Source organism: Microchirus variegatus (assembly GCF_963457635.1).
Source record: "Microchirus variegatus genome assembly, chromosome: 4".
NCBI lineage: Eukaryota > Metazoa > Chordata > Actinopteri > Pleuronectiformes > Soleidae > Microchirus > Microchirus variegatus.
In genome coordinates, this window is record NC_139805.1 from 15,356,531 (window position 1) to 15,372,280 (window position 15,750).

General features: G+C 40.2%; 1 protein-coding gene across 1 annotated transcript in view; it reads left to right on the top strand.

Annotated features, from left to right (window-relative positions):
* Positions 1-15,750, top strand: part of insrb (insulin receptor b) — a gene marked incomplete at its 3' end in the record, with an annotated part of 70,462 nt that overhangs the window by 53,266 nt on the left and 1,446 nt on the right. Inside the window, exons 5-20 of the mRNA XM_083888436.1 lie at positions 4,588-4,727; positions 4,921-5,065; positions 5,217-5,431; positions 5,738-5,864; positions 6,646-6,896; positions 7,744-7,911; positions 8,032-8,230; positions 9,744-9,882; positions 10,165-10,318; positions 10,760-10,908; positions 13,459-13,615; positions 13,848-13,944; positions 14,082-14,149; positions 14,244-14,473; positions 15,255-15,365; positions 15,513-15,675. Of these exons, the coding sequence (XP_083744562.1) occupies positions 4,588-4,727; positions 4,921-5,065; positions 5,217-5,431; positions 5,738-5,864; positions 6,646-6,896; positions 7,744-7,911; positions 8,032-8,230; positions 9,744-9,882; positions 10,165-10,318; positions 10,760-10,908; positions 13,459-13,615; positions 13,848-13,944; positions 14,082-14,149; positions 14,244-14,473; positions 15,255-15,365; positions 15,513-15,675 (2,513 nt within the window). The remainder of the gene's footprint in view (positions 1-4,587; positions 4,728-4,920; positions 5,066-5,216; positions 5,432-5,737; positions 5,865-6,645; positions 6,897-7,743; positions 7,912-8,031; positions 8,231-9,743; positions 9,883-10,164; positions 10,319-10,759; positions 10,909-13,458; positions 13,616-13,847; positions 13,945-14,081; positions 14,150-14,243; positions 14,474-15,254; positions 15,366-15,512; positions 15,676-15,750) is intronic.

Below are 15,750 nucleotides of genomic sequence, written 5' to 3' on the forward strand. Positions count from 1 at the left end.
GTATGTAGAAATGACTCCATAATTTTAACAAATATTGACTCATCTTCTCATTTCAGTTGCAAATAGTGAAAATGACTCACAAATTAAACAGCTTGAATAAACAGAGGTTTATAAATCCATTTCTAACTGTGTTCCACAGCACTTTATTTCTTTAAAATTTGCAAAATATACGCATTTATTGTGTTTTGTATACTGGATTTTTGCCGGTGTAAATTATTAATTATTTTCTCAGCACAGAGCAACATTTCTAAACATACCCGAGTGTTGATTATTTTGGAAACGGCTTACATGGGTGCAGCGGAGTGAAATAATGTGGCTGAGTCTTTATGCACCCAAACAGCTAATTATTTTCTTATTGAAAGGATTATTCAAGAATAACCTGAGCTCAACTCTACAGTCTGTCTGGGACATGTTTATATAGTCTAGTAGAGTGGTTCACATGAGATTATTTCAGGGAAAATAATAGTGAATTGGAAATGGGATTTCATAATGATTGGTGAATGTATTATAAACTCGAGCTTCCTGTTCACTGCTAGGGATAATATTTTTATTGTTCACGTTTTGGTGACAAATGAGAGGCAAACGTTTGTCCTTAAGCAGCCTGTGCCACATACGTTACATCTCAATTGTGAAACAAACCTCAAAACAACTCTCCTGACCTCACTTGCCCTTGTTTACCGTACTGCTTTGTCTGCATGAGCAACAAGCCAGGGCACAACCTTATGCAACATTCTCACTCGTAGTAATCGGCAGCAGCGGAACATCCCCGACTTCCTCATTAAGTAGCATCAGTGGCTGTTGCCAAATAAGGAGGACAAGTATTTGTTTTGATGCCACTTGATTTTGAAACCACTGTTTGCATGCTTTCAAAACATGTTCATCAGGTTCCCCGTTACAAAACATTTTCCGGTGGAAATGTGATGGATGAAATCCGCCTGTTGTCTGTCATAGGCTGCTTTAAACCTGACTAAAAGTCTTTGACAGGAGCTGAAAAAAACACATAATAGCAAAAACACAATCACATAGAAAAGGTGTTGTGTTATAGAGCCACGACGGAATTCTTTACTAGTATATTTGTTTCGGATGAAGATGCTAAAGAATTTGTAGGTAAGGCAGAAAAGATGAGGCAGAGAGGGACGTTGTTCTCCCGAGTTTGTTCTAAAAAGAGCAGGTTGTGTGCTAGAGATGATGATGATGCTTAAATCCACAGGTGTCTGCGTGATTGATGGTGTATGTTTTGGGTATACTGTACCTGTATGTGTGCCTGTGTGTATTTCTGTGTGTATATATGTAGTGTTTCACTTTATTAGCTTAATTCCAGCTAGAGGTTTTTTTTTGTTTTGTTTTTTTTGGTTGGGAGGAGGAAGGTGTATGGCAAATCAAATAACCTCCAAATTATTTTTGTGAGTCAGATTTTAGGTTAAGGTTAGGTTAAGTCTCCAGGAAATTAATATATAAGTCTATGTAAAGTTCATATATACTGTATATGTATGTGTGTCTAAGAGAGAGAGTTATATTGATAGTTTCCCATGCATGATGCCAGCCTTGCAGGGATTATCTGGTGCTCAGACAGAAAAGAACATTGCTTTAAGTCTCAGTGGTGCACCCTCAGGTATAAGGCAGAAATGGCATCCTTTGTACTCTGTGAACGTGTGTATGTGTGCACCTCACCAACATGTGATAAACCAGACGACTTTTCTTTTCCTTTGGGAATCTGTTGTCATTGCTCCAGGCTTTGTGTGTCTATGTGTGTGTGTGTGTGTGTGTGTTACTGCTTTGCATCGGTTATACAAAGAACACAAGCGTCATCACAGTGGCTGAGCCAGGAAGACAGGAGCTCGACCCAGACACACAAAATCCAGATAGTCAGGCAGAGGACACACATCATATGAACACACACAACCTCTTGTGAGAACCAAAAGGTCGATGGGATAAAAGAAATGGAGTAAGATTAACATAAACAGTGTGTGAAAGTAACATGTATCATCTTTCTGTAGTGTTTTGCAACTTTGTGGATGTGGATTATTTTAGTCATATTTAATGTTACTAATAAAAAAAATGAAATATGTATACAGTATTTGTCATAATGGAAATGTCAGGCAAACTATTTCAGAGGTTTTTGATAATAACATTCACATCGTCATCTTTTGCCATTTCAGACAGGTAGCTGCTATTTTGACATTCAATATTTGTGCGTATAGTGTGTGTACGTGCATGCATGTGTGTGCACCATCCCTCAGCTGCAGCCTCTGGAGTCCCGAGTCATAGAGTTCAGCTGGACAGATAAACACTGTCGCTTTAAGAGCTGCCGTTGGACCCAGCCTGTCTGCCTGTGTGTCTGTGTTTTTCAGTACAACGGCCCAAAACATTCTCTCTTTCTACACTGCAACTAGAGCGTTACTTTTGAGAAGCTGAATATACAATTTTCCATGTGGAAGGAGAGGGAGACACTCAGAAAAAAAAAATCCTGTCCTAGACTTTTTCTTCTCAGTTTTTTTTTTTTTTTGAAGAGATCATTACTGTCTATTTCCACTCATTCAGAAGTCACAGTGGGGAATAATGATTTGGCCAGTGATTGATGTAAATTATTGAGAGCATAAGATGGAAACAACCAGAAACCATTTTTATCAGTCGTTTGAATCTGTCTGGGTGGACGAAAGAGCAAGACAAGGACCACAACAACACTCCTGAAAAATCAGTGTTACGTATCACTGTTGTGAATGTGGTATAACACGGTCTGGCTGTTGGGGAGTAAAACAGGGCCATGATTTGGATAAGAGTGTGTGTGCATGTTTGAGCTTCCTGGAGAGGGGGATTATAATAAGAGTTGCACAAACAGAATTAAAATATTTCTGACCCTTCTTATAGTTTGTGCGTTGAGCTTTGCATGGAACTCACAGTGAACAACAGTGCTCTTTGTTAGCTGTTCTCTGGCTACAGGTGCTGCTGTCTGAAGGCAACTGTTAAGGCTGCTCTCTGTCACTGTAACCTCAACCTTAAAACTTGTGAATCAAAATAAGTGGGAGAACGATTTATTTGTCACTTACTGCGCATTTGTTTTATTTATATGCATATGTGTGTAAATAAATAAATATATATATACTGTATGTAAAGAAGTAAATATTGTTTGTATGCTATTAAAATCCAGAGATTTTGTATAAAGGGGAGTTGCTGGGAGTTGTAGTGTTGGCGGAGGTACGTGGTTTCGGAGCACGTTCTAGTTGTTTGTGTGCTAGACAGCTCTTTGTGGTTGGAAGTGGAATTAAAGAGAGGGATAATGTTCTTTCAAGAGGGCTTCAAAAAAAGTGCTCATTTGTGAATGAAGCATCGGGTCTCTTTTCTCTGTGTGGCATGTGGCAAATAAGGTCGGCTGTTCGCTAGACAAGGCCTGCCTTTTGAGAATGAATTTTCCTGAAAGGTTCTGTGTGTGTGTGCGTGTCTGTCAGTGTGAAAGAGAGTGTGATTACGTGCAATAGCACATGTTTGCTGGGAGAGGATGCAACTCATGTAGTGAGAGAAACAGAGGAAGCCTTTTGGGAACTGCAGCTGATGTTTATAGTCACGTTGGCTTTGTCGTCTGTGATTGTTCATTCATGTGTGTGTGTGTGTGCATGTTGCATGTGTTACATGAGTAATTTAAAGCAAAGGATGAGAAAGCTGTCCTGTGTCGCTCAGCCCTAATACAAATTATTAAATCTCAAATCTGGATGAGCGATTGTGTAATCTTATTCTGACCCTAAAGGCCTATAGATGTATGAAGAGTCATGTCACAATGATTGAGATAAGTATATAGATTCACCTCTGATTACATCTCACTTCATTTATTGATTTACTGTGTTTCCTTTTGATTGTCAGACATTTGAGACGATCACTTTTGGAAACCTAACACTCAGTTGTTCACTGACAGTTATGGTCATTTGCACAGTTTCCATTCATTTTATTAAGTTTCTTGTTATAAAGTACATAGGGGTATTTACTAAATTGGCTTGATGGATACAAGACAACAACACACCAAAGATTCCAGTGCGTAGATGTCATGTATATCAGTTAAATTCTTGTGGACAGATCAGCCTTGTTTGAAGATGTCATTCCTGGTCCCACACCCACACCACACTAGTACGTCACTGTGCATTCCTGCCTCATACCATTCAGTCCTGCTTCATTCCTTTTCTGATATCCACTCGCAGAAGCATTCGTGGTATTTTGTGTTCTCTTCTGTCACAAATGAGGTTGTTTTCTTGTACTGTAAGCATTACTTTGAAAAAATTGCCCATAAAGCGTCTCAATTCCTGGCACTTAACCTGTTGTGTCAGAAAGGAATGTGAAATGGGTTGTTAACTTACACAAACATTGTTGTTACACAGCTTTGATTCTATCAAACACCATGGTCCCATTTTCATTAATTCAGCTGTATAAATATTTAAATGTCATATTTCTGTTTTTCTGTATTGATTCAACATCACCACGTTTTGCCGTAGATAATGCTTTTTATAATAATGCTTACGATGTTCTTTTACATTTCAAAATCACCTCATGTCTGAGGATGGTGATTTTATGTTGATGCTATTGTCTCTTCTCTGTGTGTAGGTTGACCTGTACGCCTTGTGCAGGCCTGTGTCCTAAAACGTGTTCAGGAAACAAGACGATTGATTCAGTAACTTCAGCACAGGCTCTGAGAGGCTGCACTGTTCTGCACGGAAACATGATCATCAAGATTCGAGGCGGAAGTAAGTGTTGCTACACCTCACTGTCTGATAGGCCTCCTGTAGAGGGCTCCAGTTGTCTTAATGTCTCCACTTTGCTCTACTGGTAGTGTTTTTCAGTCTTTATCCAGACATAAACAGTCATTTAGTTTGTCTGCTTTGCTATCACCTGTCAACCACAGCTGTCAATCTGACCAACTCTCTTATCTCCTAACAGATAACATAGCTGCTGAGTTGGAGGCTAGTTTGGGCCAGATTGAGGAGATCACAGGATACCTGACTGTACGTCGAGCATACGCCCTCGTCTCCCTTTCCTTTCTACGCAAACTACGTGTCATCAGAGGGCAGCACCTTGAGGCAGAGTAAGTCCTCTGATTTCCTCTCCTTTCCTCTCCTTTCCTCTCCTCTCCTCTCCTCTCCTCTCCTCTCCTCTCCTCTCCTCTCCTCTCCTCTCCTCTCCTCTCCTCTCATCCCTATGTTATATTCAATTTCTTTTCTTCCTGTCTCTTTTAGTGTTTATGCCTTGTATGCGCTGGACAACCAGAACCTGAGGGAATTGTGGGACTGGTCCAAGCACAACCTGACCATCTTACGTGGTCGCACATTCTTCCACTACAACTCCAAACTTTGCATGTCTGAAATCAGAAAGATGGAGGAGGTTACGGGAACCAAGGAACGCAACCAAAAGAATGATATTGCTGTACGCAACAACGGGGACCAAGCCTCCTGTAAGATAACCAAAAATATGAAACTTGTGTTTACAGGCTTGATCATGACTTATGTGCCACATGCATGTTTTATTATTAAGTAGAAATATTTAAAAAACGTTAATGTATAAGTTCTAAAAAATGTGTTAGTAATATAAATATTATCTTAGTGTTGATATACAAAAGCTGTCCTGCTCATTTGTTTGGTATAATCCGTATTGGTGTGATTTCATGTACCTTAGAAGCAGTAGTGTTTTTGAATTTCTGCTGTCTGATTGGCTCTTTTACTGGAAGCATATGCTGAGAATCGTCTGTTGTATTCATTAGGTGAGACCAAGCTACTGAAATTCACCGTGATCAAGACCTCATCAAATATGATCATCTTGAAGTGGGACGCCTTTTGGCCCACAGATTTTAGAGACCTGCTTGGATTTATGGTTCTTTACAAAGAGGCGTAAGTATCAAATAAAATGAAGGGATTTTGTTTTAACATGTTATCAAACATAGCAAAGCTGATTTTCGGTCTTAATATTCAGTCTCATTGAGCAACTGCTATGCTCGATGGTATCAATTGCTGGGGATTGAGACATTTCTTAAAGGGGACATATTATGCAAAATCAACTTTTTAATCATTTAAATCCTTATATTTGGGACTTTGGAGGTCCTATCAGTTGGCAAAGTGTGAAAAAAGATGACTCACTTGTTTTTGTGGTCCTCCTCAGTCTAAGTAGAGGAGATAAATATGCAATGTTGACTTCCGCACTCACTGGAATGTCACAATGCGCTAAATTCCTGGAATTGTTGTCTCACGGAGCTCCCCTTTGTCCATAAAACATATGAGAGTGCAAATGATCATGGGTTAGTTAACTGCTGTTAGATCCCAGTAGCCTCTGTGGCTGATGTCATTTCATGTCCCTTCAAATTCCGTTTTACTTTTTTTAAGGTGGACCTAAAGAGATACTACTAAAGCGAGCGTTCTGAACAGGGCTGTTTTGGCAGAGTGATTGAACTGTTGTGGTGCTTCATCCTTATGGTATTTTGACCAAAGCATGTCACAGACATGTTCATTAGGACACCAGGGAACTAGGTCAACTTGGAGAAATAGGGTATAATACGTCCCCTTTAAAGCTGATTAAAGACACAAACAGATAAAGAAAATACCTTGAATGGTACTGTATCTTATGCTTGTAGGCAGTTGATTTCTTCTGACCCAATATTTTTTATATTTGCTCCAGACCGTATAGGAATGTGACTGAGTTTGACGGCCAGGATGCATGTGGCTCTAACAGCTGGGCAATTGCTGATATTGAACCTCCACCTCGTTCAACGGACCCCAAGAGGGCAGATGAACCGGGGCACCTAATCCGACCTTTGAAGCCCTGGACCCAATATGCCATCATGGTTAAAACTCAACTGTCGGCGTCTGATGAGCATCAGGTTCACGGAGCCAAGAGTGAGATCATATATGTTCGCACCAACGCCTCCAGTGAGTTATAGCACAGAAAAAACACCCACTTTTCAGTTCTTAAAGACTTTCAATTCTATTGTTTTTGACATTGTATTCACTTGAGACTGTTAGGTCGACTGTTGAGAATGAAAGTCTTTACAAATGTTTCTCATGGAAATAATATACTGTCTCGCGTTTATTTCTGACTTTCATGGCTTAAGGGCATCCTTGGAATTTATTCTGTAAACAAAGTTCTGTTTACATTCAGTGTTAGTCACCAAGAACACATTGTGTTTTGTCTTTGAGGCATAGCAAACATCCTGAATGCATTTCCTTCTTCCTTCTCCATAAATCATTTGCTACCTGTTATTAACATTTTCAACCCGCATAGTTTGCATCAACATTTGCTTAGTAGCCGTTGTTTTCCCTCCACACCATCACTATGTTCTTGGCTTGTAACAGCCACAGGAAAAGTGGTTACTGGAAACTATCTTTGGTTAGAATGTGTGTGTCACCTCTTTACTTTTGCACATTAATGTGCCAATGAAACAAGGACCAAATTAAATCATTGCTCCATAGAGTAGTGCTGCCTGCAGTCTCAAACGATAACCGTAACACTGCAAGTAACCTTCAAGCAATAATAAGCAGTGTCCAACTGAACAAATCATTAATTTATTCAGTTTTGTCTTTGGACTTTTGCAGGTGTTGTACTGGGATGCAGGATTTTAAATGTTTTAAAAAATATCACGATGAATATCATTTTATCCTTTTTGAAAATATGATTTAAAAACTATCTTGGTATAACGTTTTCCATCAGAAATGCACACATTTGTTAATGCAGCACATTGCCAGATAATTTCTCACTGTTTCCCCCTCTCCTTCCCAGAGCCCTCAGTACCTCTAGACCCAATCTCCTCCTCCAACTCCTCCTCCCAGATTATCCTAAAGTGGAAGCCCCCAACAAGTCCCAATGGCAACATCACCCACTATCGGGTCATCTGCCGCAAGCAGGCTGAAGACAGCGACCTCTACAAGTTTGACTACTGCCTACAAGGTCAATATCCACAGGCTGCCACACTTGATTCTGCCCTGGTGGTTGTTTTAGCGAACAAATGAGCTGCAGATTTTACATTTGTTTCTCCTAATTTATCTTACACCTGTTTCTCCTACCCAGGAATGAAGCTACCATCTCGCACCCCAACCCACCTAGACAGCGAGGAAGAACAGAAGTGGAACCACACAGACGAGCCCACATCAGGAGGCAGGTGCTGCGCCTGCCCTAAAACAGACAACCAGCTGAAGAAGGAGCAGGAGGAGATAGAGTACCGCAAGACCTTTGAGAACTTTCTTCACAATGAAGTCTTTGAGAGCAGGTATACATATATCTGTAATCTCCACACCATCCCCAAGGGGAAAAACTATGTCTAATGTTTTAGAATTACAGCAGGAGCGTTTGCCACAGAATATGTTTAATCTATGACACAAGTACATGCACATATTCAAATTTATTTACATATTTTAGGGACAGTGTCACAAAGAAGAGCCTATTTTGTTTTTCCGTTTGTGGCCATACTGCAAAAACACTGGAAGTCCCCTGTCCAGAGTACAACACTCTTCTTCTGTCGCAGCCAACATGATGCATGTCACAAAGTGATTCAGTGCCAACTGTCTCTCATCTATCTGTGTTTGTGTGTGCATGGTCTAGACGTTTCTCATGTTGTAGGGACCTAAATCTGGTTGGGCAGACACATTGGTTGGAGTTTTCTTCCTTACAGGGACAAAGAGCAAGCAACTAATGTAAATCTTTACATTTAAGTAGACATGTTTCAAGGTTAGGGTACGATTAGGGTTCGAAAAGGTGGTAGTTATGGTTGTGTTGAGAGTAAATCACAGGGAAACTAATGTAAGTTAATATAATGCTCTCTACAGTCATGGAGACACTATATGTGTGGTTTTTGTACTGGGTGGGAGATGCTAATTGTCTGGAGCCCGGTACCCCGACCCTCTCCCCTGACACCCACAAACCCACACACACACACACACACACACACACACACACACACACACAGTGTCTTTCTCTCTACCCTAGGGGAGTGATTACTGTGCCCATTATCATTCATGTCAGTCAGGGGTGTAGTCATGCAGACACATTTGGACACACACAAACACCCAAACTCACACAAACACCCAAACTCACACACACTGTGGTTGCATTTTGAACCCAGGCCACTGAAATCATCCAAGGTCAGCTTCATACAAGGAGGACAAACTCCTCTTCCTCTCTCTTTCTCTATTATGCAAAGTGTATCAGGAGGTTTTGTCTTTACTACTATTGTCTTCCTAAGTAAGCAGTGGTTCATCATTAACTCAGTCTTCTACTTCCCTGTTTAAGTGAAAGAGACACAGTGGTGCATGTCTCAAGGACACTCAATTGCGGAAATGTTTTTTAAACATTAATTAACAATGATTCTACTTGATGTTACATAAAAGCACACTGCAATAGTTCTTTGTGTTAAACTGGGTTTGATGACTTTGTTGTCATCTTACACCGGCAGCCACTGAGAGGAAAACAAACTTTGCTCATTGGCACCACTGAGTGGTGATGGTGGGTAGCTCTTCCAGCTTGTCATTAGCTGTTACTGCATGTGTGCATCTATGCCGTGCAGTCAAATTAAGCCACACACTGTAAAGGTCAGTGTATGCAGGTCCTCACTGGTCTCTGCCATCTGACACCTGCTGAGTCTAATTCACATGAAACCTTTTGTGGATTATTTATCATAACTCGTCTGATATCCATGAAGAATCGTACAAAAAAAAAATGTTGTTTGAATGGATTTCTTTGGTAAAGCTTTGCAGACTGACTGACCTTTTGCTCTGTTTCCTCAGGCCATCTCGTCGGCGACGCTCAGTGGGAATTGCCAACGCTACTCAAATCCCACACTTTCTGACCACAACCCCCAGTTTACTATTTGGCTCGAAGTCTCCAGGCACTGAAGATGACGAGGAGGATGAGGAGGGGTCCAAGGTTTTAAAAACGACATTTAATGAGCTATTTTCTGTAGTTTCAAGGGTTCCTAGAACCTCACATAAAACTAAAAAGTAAACGGTTCCCCTTTAAAAGTCATTATAACTAAACAGTTAACGGTTAAATAAACTTTCCTCTCATAAAGAAATAATTCATAATTCTCTAAATTCTTAAAATCCTCTGTAAGGCGTATTATCAGTGTTTGTATAAAATGTCAAGCAAGGGAGAGTATGAATCATTGATCTCATTGGAGTAATACAATTTCTCATCATTTCTGCTTAGGTGGAGCTGAAGGTTTTCACGAAAGAGTCAACAGTCATTTCCAACCTGCACCACTTTACCAGCTATAAGATAGAGATCATTGCCTGCAACGATCCATGGGACCTCAAACGCTGCAGCATGGCTGCTTATGTCAGTGCCCGAACCATGCCAGAGGGTAAGAACAAATGCAAACCTCACTGTCAAATTATGCTCAGTTGTCCTTTATTCGGGTTGTCCACAGTAGATGCTACAGTAAAACTACAGAATACCACAGTCGTTGTCGTATGTCTGAGTTTGCTCGTTTGAGAACACATCAGGAGAAACAGAGGGAGTGAATTCGCAAGTGTTGTGCTTCCTGCATGCTAACCAGGAAACAGGCAAGATCCTTCTGCTACTGTGAACACATCTAATCCAGACTGTGCCTTACAGCATTTCTCACGTGTGAACGGCAACATACGGAGCATGTCTGGACCCAAATCTCTGGACATAACCTGCAGTTCATGTCTCAATAGCTGCCATAGAAAAACATCTTGATATTTAAAACCAATAAGTAATCACAACAATCAGTGTTTTTTTTTATACACGTTTGTTTGTTTTGTATGTCTCTTACCTACAGAGAAAGCAGATGACATACCAGGCCCTGTGACCCATGAAATCGTGTCAGCTGAACCTCCCTATGTGTGGATCAAGTGGAATGCACCTGGAACACCTAATGGCCTCATCATCCTGTATGAGGTCTTCTACAGGAAGGTTGGAGACACGGAGGTCAGTATCGACCCTCGCACAACTTTTCCAGTGTGAGGAAAGTGGGAAAAATCAGGGGAAGGAAGGATTATTTTGGGTAGGAAGTCAGAGATGAGGGAGGAGAGAGGAAGCAGAAATGATCTTACTCCGTAGTGAAAATCAACAAAAATTTGACTATGCTAAAAGACATGGATGATGGTATGAAATGCTAGTTACCCAGGTGAACACATGGTGATTCTGCCTGTTCTTTATATAGAAAAGGGAACATGATAAATATTTGACAAACTCCCCGTTCTACCGCTGTGTGTGTGTGTTCATTTTTACTGCTGCATATATTTGCATATTGTTTGTCTGAGTGTATGCAAAAATGTTGGTCTATGACGTACTGTGACTGCGTACATGTGTGTGTGTGTGTGTGTGTGTGTGTGTGTCTGTGCGCGCACCTATGTTGTTGTTTACTTTGCTGTAAATGTGTGAATTCATGTCTCATTGCTATTCATTGCTGCACTGCCTGACCCTAGAAGCCAGTAGCAGGTCTGTTACCATAGTGACAGAGGCAATAAGGAAGACTAGAATGCAGTGGCAGGGATGGACTGATCTCAGTCGACATCTCCAGCACTGCGCTGAAAACACACCACAGACTAACAAACCCTTTGAGCGGAAACTGAGAACATGTCAGCTTGTGATTAAATGAAAGTGTTCAGTGTGCCGGTGTATTGTTAGGATAAACTCAGTAACACATTTTCTTGTCGTCATGGGAATCATATACAACCAAATTTTAAATTGATATTTTTTCATTATTATTATATATACAGACAGATTTTTAAGTGACAAACAAAGGGATCATATAGAATCAACCCAATTGACACACTTCTTAGGACACTGCATTGATTTCCATTCATTTGCTCACACTAAACAAAGTGTTTCCCCCAAAATCAATCCTCAATTCAAATCTTACCCTAAAACTTAACCTGTGTCTCAGAAATTAAGGTTTGGGTCCCTATGAGGACTACTGGTCCTGTCAGGGCCAGTGTTTTATGTCAGTAATGGTCCTAAAGAGGTTACATATTTACCTATAGTTGGAATTAGAATAGAATAGAAAAAGTTAAAATTGAGCAGTGAATACTCAAAAATGTGGGGACAATTCAATTCGATTGAATATAAAATTGTCTAGAAAAAAAAAGAAAATATATATATAAATATATAAATGTAAAGACTATATTTTATTGCAATACCCTCCAGCATACACTGGGGGCAACAGACTCCAGAATGTAAAGCTATTTTTGTCTGTTTATGCATTGGTATACTGATGTTATTGACTACTATAGACTGCATTGTTGTACACTTTTAACACAACCCGCTCACTCCGTGTTGCACACAAAGTTAGATATTGTCTAACTTAAGTGTCGTGGAGTGAGTCTGAACATTGAATCTGTCGTTCTGTGTAGCCAGGGGTTACACAGAAGAGTAATGTGAATTGTCAATTAAATTACTTAAAATCAGTTAGATGGTTGTAATAACTTCAGTGGTTCAATGATTCAGCTTGAAAATATTTGCTTTGCGATTATCTAATTATCAATTTAAGTTCAATCAGAGTATTTCTTTTTTCACTGTGTCAATTCCAGTTGTAAATCCTAAAGTCCTTGTTCATTTAAAAACATGTTTCTGGTTTCTGCACAGTTTACTTTGTGTGTAAAGCAAATGCAGAGATTCTCCTCTTCACATGTTGTACAGTATATCTGGTGGTGGCTGAGCATTTTTTTTTCTTTTTTTAATATTCCCACTATTGTGTAAAGACTGAAAACAGTTTCCCTCCACTTCTGGTCAGAATGTTTTTTTTTAGAAATGCCTAAAAACATGGCAAGATGACGCCCTCAGCAAGCTTCATCAGTGGTTTACCTGTTAAGCTGCACCTGCTCCTACACTACTTCTTTGCGTTGTCTTCTTCCCTTGTTGAAAAAACACACAGAAAAGCTCTAATGAATAACAGAAGAAGAACAGAAACAGACTGCAGGTGCCACTAATAGAGAAAGAGGGAGACAGGGCAGGACTGTAGCTAAACCATCTGTATTTGCGTCATCAAACTGAGACCAAAATGGTGGAAATATCACTTCTCTACGTGATTATTGAACAAGTGGTTTGATACTATTCTGGACTGCTTTGTTCCTCACCAAAGCCTGTGTGTGTTTGTGTTTGATACTGGAACATTCCATACTAAAGCGTGTGCTAAGTCAGTGTCAGTCCTCTCGTGGACAAACCCCCAGTGTTTCAGAGCAGAGAATATTGCTGAATTATACCTTGTTTGAAACCTAATTTAAAAATAAATAAATAAAGAAGCATGTAGTGAATGGTTTAGTAATTCAAAGCTAGCAAGGTGGTTAATAATGCTTCTTCCTATGTGGTGAATAAGTTTGTTTGTATACACACTTTAAAGGATCACAGTATTGGAGTGGAGATCTTACTCGGGAAGCATAGTGGGAATAGTGGGAAATTAGAACATTTCCTACCTTGTATTTGCTCCTTTTTTTTGATTCGTTCAGATTTAATCTCTTTCTGTAAATCTCTCTCCAGATTCATACAGCTTGTGTGTCACGGCCAGCCTACCTCAAGTCTGGTGGCACGAAGCTTGCACTTCTGCAGCCTGGTAACTACAGTGTGAGAGTCCGTGCCACCTCCTTGGCAGGAAATGGCTCTTTTACTGACACTACGTATTTCTTCATGCCCAACCGTAAGTCAACAATCTCTGTCTCTTGCCTCTTAAAACTGTATCTGTATAACAGTCGTGCATTACTCTGTAAACACAACATGAACATGAATTTCTGGAAATCAGACATAGGTCAATGTTTGATTTCAACTCTGTTCTCATTGATTCACACATTATTATTCTTTACTGCAGTGTTTTCTTTCACACGCTGCAGTCCCCTGAGATATCTGACCTTTGACTTTTGTGTTTACTGCAGCGGATCCTGGTTTAGTTTGGATTGTGATTGGCCCAGTCTTCTGCTTCATCCTGCTGCTGTTTGTAGGAGGTGGAGTCTTTTGGATCTTCAAGATGAAGTAAGATCTTTAACACACGTTTGATCAAAGATCCTCCGCCGTTGACGCACACTGTGCAGAGATTGTGTTCTGTGACATCAAAGAAGAAATTGAGATTATTGTCAGTGTTTTAGATGCATTGTGTGGTTGTGTTGCAGGCAAACAGAAGGCCCAACAGGACCTCTTATCGCATCCTCAAACCCTGAGTATATCAGTGCTAATGATGGTAAGAAGAGCATCTGTACACAATGACTAAGATTGAGATGTATCATTTGTGAATGGCTCACTCATCACTGTGATAATGTGTACGTTTTGTGTAGTGTACGTTCCCGATGAGTGGGAGGTTCCCCGGGAGAAGATCACGGTTCTCAGAGAGCTGGGTCAGGGTTCTTTTGGCATGGTGTACGAAGGAATCGCCAAGGACATTATTAAAGGAGACCCGGATACGCAAGTAGCTGTCAAGACGGTCAATGAATCGGCCAGCCTTCGGGAGAGGATCGAGTTCCTCAACGAAGCCTCGGTCATGAAGGCCTTCAGTTGTCACCACGTGGTACGACGCAGTTTTATTCTTTCTTTTTCTTTCCGTTTCCTTTGACAGCTGTATGAGTGACCGACTGTACAGCATGAGCATGTATGTTTCACAGTGTCATGATTCACCTGATGATACCACATTGACACACACTCCCAAAACAAATTTGATTAGTACTCTTTTATTTGGCAGCTTAGTTAACACTAATGAACATTGTCATATGTCATATGTTGTGTTGCTGATAAAATCATTTTGACCTATAGGGAGAAAATTAGATTGTTTTTCCCTAAACACGTCATTTAGATGTTTTTATATTTATTTGTTAACGCATTGTCTGCTACCTATTGATCAGGATGAATCTTTTTTTAAAGATACTTTTGTATGTAAGTGTATAAAATAGCTTTTCATTTATGGAGGCCCATATAAACCAGATGCATAAACCAATGACGAAGAAGAAAAAGTGAGAGTAAAAAGTTTTCTGGTATGCAAATAACTTGGGAAACTGAGGGGTGAACAGTGCTGTTTCTCCGTTTGTTGCACCCCACAGTCACTGATTCTTACGTACTGAACCTGTTTAAAGGTGAAATAGTTGTTTAGGATTGTGAAATATTAATACTGAGAGATTTGAAATATAACGGTGATCATTAGGTTAAACTATAAACTATCATCCAAAATGTGACTGTGTGAATTATATTTGTTTTACTAATATTTAGTGCCTCAGATGTAATTGACCAAAACATCAAATCATTGAGTTAGTTGTGTATGAACAAGTGTGTTTTGCTTTCTTTTATTTTCTATGTAGGTTCGTCTTCTGGGTGTCGTCTCCAAAGGTCAGCCCACTCTAGTCGTGATGGAGCTGATGACTCATGGTGACCTGAAGAGCTACCTGCGGAGTCTCAGGCCAGACTCAGACGTAAGTCTCACAGAAATCCCTTTCAAAACATCCTTGCCATGTGAGGGTAATCCTCACCGCTAAAGGCAACATAGTTGTGCACACTCATGAACGCTCATCACTGTCAGACTGCATAAATTAAATATTTCTTGTGTGTTTGTTTTGTAGAACAACCCGTCAGGCCGTTCACCACCCACACTGAAGGAGATGATCCAGATGGCTGCAGAAATTGCAGATGGCATGGCTTACCTCAATGCCAAGAAGTTTGTCCACAGAGACCTGGCTGCCAGGAACTGCATGGTGGCAGAGGACTACACTGTTAAGATTGGAGGTACTGTAGCTCGTCTTTGTTTGTCCTGGTTTCGTTCCGTGTTATGGTAGATATAATGCAGTTGTCAGTTTAATG